The 13,731-nt window shown below is 38.7% G+C and overlaps 1 protein-coding gene across 1 annotated transcript in view; it reads left to right on the forward strand.

The window, feature by feature from the left end:
• LOC134631753 (neural-cadherin-like) overlaps window positions 1–13,731 on the forward strand; it is a 307,958-nt gene that overhangs the window by 175,123 nt on the left and 119,104 nt on the right. Inside the window, exon 24 of the mRNA XM_063480307.1 lies at window positions 2,764–2,948. Within this exon, the coding sequence (XP_063336377.1) occupies window positions 2,764–2,948 (185 nt within the window). The remainder of the gene's footprint in view (window positions 1–2,763; window positions 2,949–13,731) is intronic.

Here is a 13,731-nt window from a genome sequence, read left to right on the forward strand (position 1 = left end):
CGTGATGAATGCATGTGCTGTAAAATGAGTTAAAACAGCTCTTGTCTCCACAAGTGGTTTATTATTTGATTTGCCAAGGTTCTGCTTTGGATTTCCTCTCTAATTAAACTTGAATGAGCTCATTTACTGTACAAAGGGAGCATGGAGACAAGGACCAAGCAAAATTGCTTCCTTGCATGTCTTTGTGCCTATTAGTCAGTCTCATTTTTCCCCTTGCCTCCCTCTCCCTAATGCATCGTCTCTGCTCACTTTCTATTATTGTCCCAGAGGGCAATTGATTAACAGAGTAAACACTAAAATACAGAATAAAAGTCCAGGCTGAAAGGGATGAAAGAATATTTATTTTGGTCTGTCTTCAGCTTGGACAGTTGTATCAGAAGTGCAGCCAACTGAAAGGGGAAAAAGTGTGCATATAATTTGAGCTTTTATGTTATGTAACATATTCATAAACAGTTTCATTAATTCACACTTTTTACATAATATTAGAGTAACAGTTTTGTATATAGGAGTTCACAGTTTACCTGGAAATCCAGGTCCGTGTACCAGCAGCATACTGAAACAATCATGTTGGAAGATTCAGTGAAATTCCAGATTATGATTACTTGCAACATTTTTGTAAATTGAATACCATTGTCACATGGCCAATAAACGTGGGTAAAATATGGTAGGTGTGGGAAAATTGATGGTTTCCTATAATAAAGTAAATAAAGACTTGTTTGTCTGAAAACCACCAAGACTTACAGGCTTGGTTTTTACCTGACTGTATCGAATTCAGTTCAGTTCCATTTGTATAGCACCAAATCACCAAACTGTCACCTCAAGGTACTATAGTAAGGTAAACACCCTAAAATTCATTATTAGAATTAGTAAGGACTCTGTATGTATTTGTATGTGAATATGTAAAATCTGTAGGCAGGGCAAAGTTTTTACCTTCCATTCCTGTGTCTGTCATAGTTTTACTGCCCAATCATGTTTAAGCAGGTTTGGTTGCATGTTGAACATTGACTAGCACATGTAAAAGGAAATCTTTGTCCTGATATATGCCGGCAATACTGGAAGCCCTAAAACACTGGCACACTAATTCAACAGACAACGGCCAGTGAGTTCCCAGACTTAAAGGTACAAAACCTCCTCAATGCAGTCTCTCTATGCTAAAGTTAAAACACAAATATTACGATATAAACAACCTATATATTTTTTTCTTTTTTCTTTTTTTCTTTTTTTTTTTGCTGTTATTGTTTTGTTTTGTTTTTTCATTTGCTGAACACGGGACAGACTTGACTGGGGAAAAGAAAAGGGAGAAAGAAAGAGGGAAAGAAAAAGAGAGTGGGAAGAGGGACGGTGATAAAGGGCAAAAACCAACAAAACAAACAGACAAAAAATACATACATTAATCACCTGGATCACCTGTTGAGAAAGAAAAAAGAGAAAAAAATAAACAACCTATATCATGACTATAACATCATTACTTCCATGTTTGGTATGATGACATTAAATGTCCTCAACAACTTGTGTAGTTGTTGCAAATGCCTTCTCCGTGACATGTAATCCGGAACATTGAATTTACAATTTAGAAAACCTTAAAATTTTCTAAAGCTTTTACTAAAGTCAGACTTTTCTTGAGGCATCTAATAACTCCTTTTTGGAGTATTACCTCTTATCATAGCAAATAAACATGTTAGAAATTTGTATATGGCCCAGTCACACTCAATTAAAAACAAGGACAATGACTGGGACAAATCAGTAGTTGTGTGGTATTTAATATTTCTACGTCCAGTGACAATTTGCAAGCAGTTACAATGACGTGCTGGATGCCCAGAGGGTGACTATCCGACACCCTCAATCAGAAGGAGATTCCACTGTTGACGATTTACCTCGGTTAACTGCTTAATTTGCAACCTAAAACCATTCAATCATGAACTGATAGCAGGGTGACTCTGTCTCAACGCTGGTTTGTTTTGTTTGTTTTCACCATTTTGAAGCAACCATTTCAAAAACAAGGTCACAAGTATGGTTGCGTGTACCACTGTGATCCCCACTGTGACTGTAGCATTAGCCAGCCTGCAACGAGTCTACCAGTGTTTAAAATAAAGAATTCAACTTCCAGTTCCTGCTATTTGGCAAATTTGCCATTCCATCGGGTTAAAGCATGAACTACAACACACTTTTTTAAATACTGTCCCGTACACTATACAAACCATAGACATTAGGCATTCAAACATTCTAGTTAGATATTTAACCCACTAATAACTGAAAATTACAGTTCTTTACAAACTCGCAAAGGCATAAAGCCATGTGATCAGTGCCTCTCCATTGGTGAATCATATAGATTCAGCAGCTTGACCCTCTCAGACTCTAAGCCATTAGAGAATAGTTGAGACTGTGTAGCGCAGTCAATGCACCGTGTTCACCTGCACTGAAATGTAATGTTGCAAACACATCATTCAGTAGTAGGGGATTGTGTCAGCTGTAGCTTGGAGGTCGGTGCATTTGTCAGCTACTCGAATGACCTCCACCTTCACAGAATGCATTATATTACTAGTAATTACTTCTTATTTAACTGCACTGGTTAGCAGCTTGCTTTTGAGGGTTGTTGGCTGAATAAATAAAAGACAGGTTTTCATGTGTAGTTAAACAAGGGTGACAAACTTCATCACCCCTGTTGACCGCTCATCTTATGTGAAATGGAAGAAAATCATTTGAATGGGTTCTTTTTCTGATTTGGGTGCTTGTGTGGTTTTTTTTTTTTTTTCTTTCCATCAGTTACTTTATTCTGAACAAGCGAACTGGTTTCCTGATCATCAAAGAGAACGCCCCACCGGGCACCTACCAGTTCCAGGTTCGTGTGTCAGATGGAATTTGGCCAGATGCTGTCTCCACTGTTACCGTACACGTGAGGGAACTCCGAGATGACGCCATCTACAACTCGGGGTCACTTCGCCTGGCAGGTAAGATTAACTCTGCGTGAACATGCACCCTGCTGTCTGAGCCTCAAAATGAGTAGTTCATTAGTTCTCGTAGTGTCTGAAAGTAACTTTCTTGACTTACTGACCAAAACATATTGTAAAAGGAAAAAAGGTCTACCAACCTACCATGTAGCCAAAGCAATAACTTGTGTGTTTTGTGTCATATTCAGTACATTTGTGTGAGAGATGAAAGATGAAATTCTCAGGCACAAACTTATTGCATGTTCTAATCCTCTAATCAGCTTGTTTAGGTTAGGGGTGTGGGTTGATGGCAAGGATTAGGCAAACATGTTAGACTTTGGTAATGGCTGTGGCTCACGAGATAGAGTGAGTTGTCCACTATGTGGAATGTTGGGGGATCAAGTTCCCCACTTACTCCAGCCACAAACTCTATATGTTGTCTTTTTTCTGGTTTTTAATTAATGTAACTGTGGCCTGATGATAAAAAGTATGTTGGATTGGTGCTGTTGGTCAAATAAATCTTGTAATGACCAGATATTTAAATATCTATGGGTTTTTTGTTATTTGTAAGGTACAAAAGACTTCTGTCACTGTCTCTGGAGCTAACAGTTCACTAATTATGCAGTATATAAAATAGTAAATATGCATTTTTTGGCTCGGTAGAGCAACTCATTTACCGATCAGAAAGTCAGCGGATCAATCCTCGACTCCTCCAATCCACATGCTCAAGTATCTTTGTGCAGGATACTGAACCCTGAGTTGTTCCCAATGCATCCATTGAAGAGCGAGTGTGTGTGAATGTTAGAAAGCACTTAGGCATAGAAGCAATGTATGAATGTGTGTGTAACTGGGTGAATGAGACCTGCAGCAGAAAGAGCTTTGAGTGATCAACAGAGTAGAAAGGTGCTATCTAAGTCCCAGTCCAGCACCATACTTCCTGTCTTGAATAAATTCAGTGAAGATGAGACAATGTGTGCAGAATGCTGTAAATCACAATTAAGTTAGAGCTGTGAACATTATACCCTGGAGAGTATTAACTTGATCTCCCCCTAAAGAGGCTATAAATCCATATGCTTCTGAGTCTGCAAAAACCTGTACTTGACTAATTTACAGTTGAGCTTTGGGGTTTTTAATTTTCCACTAAGTTGCATCAGTTTTGTTACAACATATCAAAGTACGTGACACATTTTGTTATGCCCTACCAAGCTCACATTTCTGCACTTGTCATCAGCCTGCATTCTTTCTCGCTCTGATTGATGGTCTGTGACAGTCACACTCTACATTACCTACAGTAACAGGTAAAACCTATACTAATACCAACTAAATAATATTTTAGGGAATATGCTCATTATTTGTAGATTCATCATCTCCAGGCATACAAAATGAATGCAGACTGATTACTGTTTGTTCTACTGTTTGTTTCCAGTGTTTCCAAAAATTCCAATGCTCCAAGGTAAAGATGTTTTTTAAGTGAAAGATTAGGCCCATTATTACTTCCTCCTCGTCTGACTCGTGGGATCTCGGTTGTTGTCAGTGCTCGCACAGAGAAGCCTATTTCCATTACTTATGCTGGTAAAATAATTAGTCGAGGTTTTGCTCAGCCAGCACATTCTCTTCACATGTTCAGCAGCATCCATCATTACCTGATGTACGGCACATCGGCTGTCTGCTCAGAATTAAATTCGCTTTAGAGAAATGGGACATGGCTGAAGGATTTTTATGATTTCCGAGATATTGAAATAGAAGCAGACAGAGAGGCCAGCGGATGCTCTCCGAAGATGAGAGGAGAGCAGAGGGAGAGAAGGAAGAAAAGTGTGGAAGCGAGAGTCGAGCATAAAAGGATTTTCTTCTCATTCTAAAAGAAGGTTGAGGTAAATTAATGTGCACCAGAGAAGGCACGGTGGAGAACAGCTGGCACACACATTCCAATATTTGTAGAAATGTAGACTGTGTGTTTTTTAAGATGAATAATGGAAACTGAAATGAAATAATTGCACAATTAAAGTCTCCATGTAGTTATTTGTTTTTGTAATTTTCATTCGTTTAATTTAGAAAAATACACTTAGATTTGTCAGCAACTTCTCCCTGTAGGGTGCGCCTTCACTGAAGATTATTAAATGGTTCCACTGTCATCAAAGGGCTCTTAGCTGTAGAGTGCATTGATTTAATAGACCCTGGTTCTATCATAGGGACTTGAATTGAGAGCCAGAGAGCACCAGTGTCAGACACCACTCTGAATACTCTGTCAAAACTACTCAAATGCTTTTAACCTGCAGTTCAGCAAGGAGCAAACTCACGAAACATGTAAGTTAGTGGTTTCATAACAAAATGTAATACAAGGATTAATGACTCTGAGATCATCTCGAGTTGCAGACTGCACACTGGCAACACAGGTGTGTGTCCGTGTGTGTGCGTGTTTGTGTGTAGGATATGCAACACTTATTTCTAGGATTTTTTTGGCGCTTCGAAGTAAACACTCTCATTGATTCACAGTCTCAGGGATTATGAAAATATTCTACTTATAGCATTACTTACACCCTCCTTGACATTTTAAATCCCATTTCAAGAACAAATGTGGAATTCAATAAGGGTGCACAAAGAAGGGACTAGTTAAATCTGCCTTGCTGAGATTAAGGCTCCCTCTCAGTCCCCCTGCTCCATTTCTCAATATTGATGGAAAGGTAAAAAATGTAGTAAACAAAAAGTCCTTGAAATGTCCACATAACACAAGCAGAGAGTAAAATGCATGGTGCTCAGGGGGAAGCAGAGTGTGAAACACACGATGAGTAACTGCTTAAAACCAGCTGATGCAGTTTTCCAAACATGAGGACTTTATAAACTATTCCTGCCAGGAGAGTTGTCCTTTGGCAGATGCGTTGTTGAGAAGTGCGAAAATCCTCGCTCTCTCTCTTCTCACGTCTGTCTACGCTCCAGGGTGCCTGTATTGTGGGATCAATATGCAGAAATTGGGAAGATATATTAGTTTGTTATTATATGTGAGATTCTGGAGACTTCCTTCACTGATCACACTGTAGTCATCTAATGCTGCCCCAGTGAATGGAGGTTGTTGTTCCACGAAAAAATAACTAAAATTCAATCATGAAAGTGCATTTTCTGTTCCTTTTTCTGTTTAATGAACCAGATAAGTAGGATAGGGAAGGTGACGAGGTCTCATACAGCAGGCTGCCACGCTAACAACACTTCCACATCCATTTTCTGAATTAACTCATGACTTTTTTTTCCCCCAATTAAAGGGTCTGAAGAGCTGATAAACCTGATATCATTAGATTGGCTCTACTTATGCTGAACTGAGAGTTAGTTGCAACCGACCCTCTTGCATATGCATATATAGATGCAAAATAAAGGGAGGAAAATATTTAAATCAATCTAGCAAATTGCTTCACTAACATTTGCAAAACGTATTACTAATTGCACCGGTATTTACCGCCCTTAAAAAAACGGGGGAGGCATAGCAGAGATTTAGATGTGTGTGCTTGAAGAGGCATTTCTCCACTCGGGTCAATTTATTTGGAATGCCAGACAGAGATGTGACAAAAATATAGAGATTACCAAGCCATCTAATTGCAAGTTTGCTCAGTGAAGTCAGGAATGACCTGGAAGTTCCAACCAAAAGGAGCCATGCAATAGCAGTAGCAAAAAACATCCAAATCTTTGTTTTTTTGGCATCGTGTTCTTCTCAACATACTGTGGCTTCTGTGACAGGAATTTCACAGCCTGTACAATGGCATTCAGAGTAAGATGGCTAAACAACAGAGAGAAAATGTTGACGTTGGACCCTGAAAAAAATTCAGGCCCTGGATGGACATCAGGCATGGGAAGTCTAAATAGCAACCCTATTATGTATTGAAATAGTTTGAGGTCGGTTTTTGTTTGTTATCATCAAACCTGTCTGATCATCCATTTATAATCTCAAAGATATTTCTCCTTAATAAAGTTTTGTTACACTTAAATAAACAGCAAAATGTTAAATTAATAAAATGCTTATTTCAGGACCATGGACAGCGCAAAAGCTGTGCTCACTCCGAGTATAGAAATAAACGTTTGTCTGTCAGGCATTTCCAATTTGTTTTGTCCCTTGAAGGGATATATGTTGTCTTAATACAAGAATGCTACAGAGCCCAGTGTCAAAATATTGTCATACATCTTAATGTCCTACATTGAAGCCTGTTTCTATTATAACCACTCTGTCTGCCAGAATATCTAAATATCATCTCTTAGTTTTCAACCTCGTGCTAAATTGTGGGATTCTTGGCAGATTTGACATGTCATTGAAATGAACTGACTGCACCTTTGTTTAGAACACAACAAAACTTTTGTCAATCACCCATGAAACTATTTGGGGATTGCACTCACACGCTGTTTTGCACCGCTTAGTAAATGTGACCCTTGGGCATTTACCAGGCAGTGAGTGGAATGAAAATCCTTTTAGAAGCAAGTCTCACCACTCAGCATTCTGAAATGCATTTGTGTGTTTATTTTAGTAGTTATTTTGAATCATTATCTATTTTATTTTACTTTTAAGCTGAACATTTATTATGTTTCTTATAAGACAGGAAAACTGTATATTATAGGTAATAAATTTGTACACTACACTGCAGCCCTAATCTGCACTGTAGTGCAGATTAGTGCACACTGTACAACACCATACATACACACCAGTATACAAGTATAAATGCAGTGACGTTTCCCACTATGGCGTGGGCTGTATGGCAGCTCAACACAGGACTATACATCAGGCTTCAGACATATCTGCAGCACCTTAATAAGCCCTGTCAGCATGTACTCCACAGCGGCTGTGGCTGCTTGCTGCTATTATTAATTCTTACATTCTTCAAGAGTCTCGCTTCCCAGAAAACTAGACCTGCGTCACACATAGGTTCCCTAAACTGAAAAGAGGATTACTCCACCTCTGATTTCAGCCTTTCTCATCAATTAACCAAGAGCACAGTCGAAACAAGGATCTGGCTGATGCTTCAAAGCATCAGCTGTGAGGGGAAGCTCTGTTCAGTCAATTGCATGCTTTTGTCTGATGTTTGAGGAGCAGGAAGCAGCAAACATTTCTCTGCGTATTATTCATCATATAGTCATTTGATAACGGAGATTGTTATTTTCTTCCCATAGGTCAGTCGGATAAGCCGTGCACTGTAATCTTGTGGTCAAATGGAAAAGTCTGGCTTGCTAGAGATTAAACTCAACCTTGTTGTTCTGATCCTGGGAAAGATAGTGTGAAAGTTTACCTTCTGTTACCTTCAGCTTCTCCTCTAATCACTGAAAGGAGTCCTGAACTGAAACTGGTTTAGAATTCATGAAATCATTTGAACTTTTTGTCAGTCATCCACAAGAAGTTTTGATTTTTCATATACGGTATGAGAGCTTGAAGTTAATCGTGTATTTCAGTGGCTATGATAAAGACAAGTAATGACTTTGAGTACAATGAAGTCAACAAAGAATTATGTTTCAGCTGAGAACTAAACATAAATGTGCTTAAATAACAATATGCTTTTCTGTCCTTATTAATACTTTGTGTGTTATTATGTTTGAAAGAAAAACCGGTAAATCTAGTAATTATATAAAAACCGGTGTGTTTTTATATAATTACTAGATTTAATTAGGAATTCCAAAACATTTACAGCATTTGTCTTTTATGGAAGATATAATGCCACCAGCCTCTCCTTGGTGTTTTGCTTTATCAAAGCATTTTGTTAAAGAAAACATTCTTCGAATCTTACAAGTAATCATTAGGGCTTCATAAAATCCTCATTTGTTTGACCTCTTCTGAAGGACTGCAAAAAAGACAAAGCCACAGTTAGTTCTCACTCTTTTGTCTCAGTTATTCATATAAAACTTCATCATATAAAGTAAGTATTTGGCCCTTTTGTGTCTATTTAAGGGACAGCTGTGGCTCAGAAGTTAGAGCGTCTGGCTCCCTCCCCGCATATCAAAGTGTCCTTGGGCGAGATACTGAATCTCGTATAAATGCCTCAGATCCAGCCAAATATGTGATAGAATAAACTGTGTGAGTGTGTGTGTGCGAATGTGGCATGTAGTGCAAAGCGCTTTGAGTGGTTGATAAGACTAGAAAAGTGCCATATAAATGCAGTCCATTTACCATTTATTTGTGTAAAATCACAAGCCTTGAGGCAGGAGGGCATCTGTGCACCGCCTCCAATGAAGCCTCTGGGAAGGAGAAAGCAGAAGTCAGTTGTGAGGTTGGATCAAAGCCAGGTGCAAAGGCTGCCACACTGCGTTAGGAGTTACTACCCTCTCCCCCCGCCAGCCCCTATCCCTCCTGACTGTCTCTCTGTCTGCCTGTGTCCTTGTTTCTCCCTCTGGACTGACTGATGGGAGCTGACATTAGCCTCGATCCCTCACGTTGTATCCGCTGAGCCCATTCTGAGCCCCCTGTCTTGTCTCTTAATGCCTAGGCTCTGTCTCCTTCTCTACGCTCACAAACCTAATCACCCTGCCCACCCCTTTGTATATATATGTGTGTGTGTGCGTTCTTTTACTTCGTTCTCTGTGAGATGAACTTTGAGTCTCGTAGTGCTGATTACAATGAAATTAGTTTGGGTTTTCTTACGTAGAGCAGTTTGTTAGTCCTGGTCCTTTGTGTATTGGCTCCCATCTACATGTTAACTTGCACAATTGAAATGTTTTTGTTAACAGCTCTAACTGCTTAGACTCTGGCCTCAAAGATATTCCTTCCTTTTAAGCATTTGCCTTCTTAAGCTCAAAATTCCCTGGAAGATACCCACTTAATCTAAGAGTTAACCAAAGTCTAAAATATTAGCTTTATCTGAATTTTGAAATATAGTTTTTGCAGTTCTCTGAGATCTTAAGCTGAAATTCCATTAGTAAAGGTTAAACACATTGAGACTGACTGAGATTACATATATGAAAGGGCCTTTACATTTAAAGGCCATTTCATGTGGTAATATTTCAAAATAATCTAAACTAACCAAACCCTTGAGTTTTGTGTAACCAAACAGCCCAAACCCATCACATTTTGGTGACTATTACTATTATTATTATTATTATCAGTTATAATCTGAATCTGCTAGATTAGAAAATTGTTAACAAAAGGACTTCTGTGATGTCATGCTAGGAGAAGCAGCCTGATTCTCCTGCTGTGGGAGAGAAACCTTTTAACAAACAGTCAAACAATTAATGCAAACTGCCTTTGAGAAAACCTACCATGTCTGCTCAAACCAAACAGGCAGAAAAGAAAGCAAAGCCACAAGAAAAAGATGATAAACAAGACCAAATGGACACCGGTGAGACATGCATTGAAGAAAACATGGCTGCTGTGCTAACTGAGTTGCACAACTCATGAAAGAGCACACTCAGGCCTCCCTAGACACGGAGGCCACTTTATTGAGGGTGGAAGCCACTCTATGCGATGTGGAGTGTACTGGAGTGTACAACAAAACTAGAACAAGAAGATGTGAATATTGAACAGAGACTGAGTGAAGTAGAGGACAAAATACTCCAACATGTAAGAGCTGTTCGTTATTTAGGACACAGAGAAGAAAAGTTATGGGTCAAGTATGATGACCTGGAGTCAAGATCAAGATGGGACAACCTATACACGCTGTGAAAGAAGACGGGGAATATGAGAATGAAATGAGTAATCTCTTAACAAACCTGCTGCTCACATCACTTGAACTAATGAAGGATGTAGACCTGTGTCAAAACAGGTCTCAGATCCCAAACCATGAAGCTGAAGCACTTTGCCCTCCAAGATCCATTACAGTGAGATATTTCTGACTACAGAGCTGAAGAAAAGATACTCGACTAAGCTTGGAGAACACGGTGGCTGACATATCAAGAGTTTTTGTACAAAACCTTGACTGTTATGGGAATCCATCCAAAGTTTGTGGACTGGATAATGGTTATACGTATAAAGTCAGACTCACATGTCAAAGGGAAGGGATATTGTTCAGAGAGGGGTCAGCCAAGATGGTCAACTCCAGTTCTCTGCTTTAAATATTAAACCTAAATTAAATATGGCAGAATTACAACATTAAAGCTGTAAATGATGATATGACCTTGTTTCTTCTATCCCTATTCCCTAACTTAGAATAGTGAATATGGAGGTTATCGGATCAGTCAATCGAAATCTCAGACACTGATGTTGGTGGGACACTGGCCTACATTTAGGTTTCTGGTGTCATCGTGAGTTCAGATAGGGATTGTCATAACCTCTGACATGTTTCAAAGCTAACTATCGAAAGCTGATGGGTGAAATAAAAGCCAGCCTAAAAACATGTGAAATCCTCCCCCCATAGGACAAGTAGAAACAATACAAATGAATGGATTACCTAGATGACTTGTTTTGTTTCAGTCTTTATCTGATCTACATTTAAAATAATAAATAAATGACTATCTAAAGTCATTTGGAAAAACAAACAAACAAACTGGAATTGAATTTGAAAACCTGAAAAAAAATAATTTTGGGCAGCCCAGCTCAAGTCAGTGGTTACATGAATATCTCAAGATAACGAAACCAACTGGGTCAGGATGGAAAAGAGTGAAGGCTCCACATATTTTAGATATAATCCCATTCAAGAGTGAAGATATCGGGAGAGGAAATAATTCATGACAAGGTAAAAAAAAAAAAATCCCCACTGTGAGAAAAAACTAAGATTCTCAACTTCAGCTTCCAGCAGGTGAAGATTGCACATGACTCTCACTTTATTCCCTCCCAATTAGAAGCAGGGTTTAGAAAGTGGGAATGAAACAGCTCGATACTCTTGGACCAGCTGTGTGTCACAAGCTGTTTGAAGCAGAAGACCTGGTGTTCTTTGAGCAGCTTCAGCACAAATATGATCGTCCACCACATTATTTTTCAGCTGTAGAGAAAGGCAAAAAATGGGACAAGCTGCATGCCGTGCCATTAAAATATGAAGCAATTTGTTATGTTAAACCATCAACACCCCCCACCCACTCCAAGCCCTTGTCATATCAAAATTTGTGAACATCTCAGGTCAGTGGTGGAGGGACTGTGGCTTGGTAAGAGAACACACACAAAACTATCAGACTACTGCCAACACATACAAAATGAATTCATAAAGAGAAGTGTCCTTAGAACCATCTTACTCTGTATATAATGGGCCAACTGCCAGAAGGATTAAAAGGCGACAATAGGATATTCCTACTGAGAGTCTTTTTATTAGTTGATAAGAAGATGATCGCAATCTCATGGATGAGGCTGCAGCCTCCCACAGTGGATCAATGGAGGGAGAAGGTTAAGAAGGTTTGCTACATGGAAAGCATACTACGAGATAACAACTAAAACTAGATATATTCTCAATAAAATGGGTCCCAGTTGTCTCATGTTTCCTCATTTGAGAATTTCTTTTTCCTCTTCTGTTTTTGGTGCTACCACTACTTTGTGCTCCTCTCTGCTGTGAGTGACACATATTGTTACCTGTCTCTGTAATAATGTCAGAGTGTTGTTAGGATTGTTGAATGCCATAATTTGTTTGTTTATGTTTCATTTCTCTCATGTCATGTGACTATGGAGCTAAATGTGGACATTACACTCTGTTGCACTTATGCTGTGTGTGTGAAAAAGAGACGTGATTGATTGGACTGTCTGATTTCACTTGATGAATGGAAATAAAAAGTTCAAAAAGAAAACAGAAAGTTGTTATCTATCCAGCAGGAGTGCCACACGGAGCTATCTCTCTGACTCTTTTGCTCCTTTATTTCATCCAAGCTGTCTAAGCTGTGTTTCTCAGGCATCTTGCAACATTTTACATTTTCATGCACAGCATCCTTTAAACCTGTGGGCTCCATGAACCTCATCATTCCCATCATTGTTGATCTGCTCTTTCTCTACATACAGGATGAGGCCATTACTTTATAAAACATCACAAGTGTTTAGATGCATAAAAAACCGTCCATTTTTTGAATAGAACATTGGTATGAACATGGTTCTGAGTTAGAGTTTAGCTCAGTGGAGCGGAAAATTCAAATTATTTAACACAAGATTTTCATTTTGTTGATTTCAGTCCTGACACATAGGATCTGTCCATAATTTTCAAAAAATATATTTTGCTTATTCTAGCTCTGTATTAATTTGTGTATTGTCTGTTATTAATATCCAGTGTTTTTCTACACACAGACTTTAATTGGCTGCACACTGGCTGCCAAAGTATATTTTGTAAGTCATATTTTAGCTGTTACTTTCTTGGTCTCATTTTGAATGTTGAAGGTTCACTGGATTGTGAATAATATATGTGAATGTTTGATAGAGTGCACTGAAGTGTAGAAGTGCTTGTATGAATAGGTGAATGAGGCTCAAACAGAGTAGAAAAGCGCTATATAAGAACTAATCCACTAAAGTTGCTGTTGTTCGTCTGCTGGTTTGTTTGGCTGTGGATATGATTTGGCTGTTAAGGCTGGTTGGACCAAGCTAAACTGATACCAATCTGGGCTTTTTTAGTCTGTGTGTCTAATTATTTCTTGACTTTCTACTGCATTTGTTGTACTTTCCATCCATTATCAATTAGTCGCAGTGAATTCCTGTACACTGAAAATTCTGCAGAGATCATTTTATTCTGTACTGTTGGATAACATTTGTACTCTGCTGAATTCTCACTGACTGATGCTGACTGATTTTTGCAGGTACGTACAACAACACCTGGGTGTTAACATTAAAAAGCAAATAATTTTAACTTCAACTTTCCCAATTATGGTGCTGTATGGGAAGCTTTAAATGTGGTGCTCATTTAATCTCTATAAAGGCAAAATTGTCCATGCCACTCCTTCAAAAATC

This window comes from Pelmatolapia mariae, linkage group LG1 (genome assembly GCF_036321145.2).
Source record: "Pelmatolapia mariae isolate MD_Pm_ZW linkage group LG1, Pm_UMD_F_2, whole genome shotgun sequence".
NCBI classification, from domain to species: Eukaryota; Metazoa; Chordata; class Actinopteri; order Cichliformes; family Cichlidae; genus Pelmatolapia; species Pelmatolapia mariae.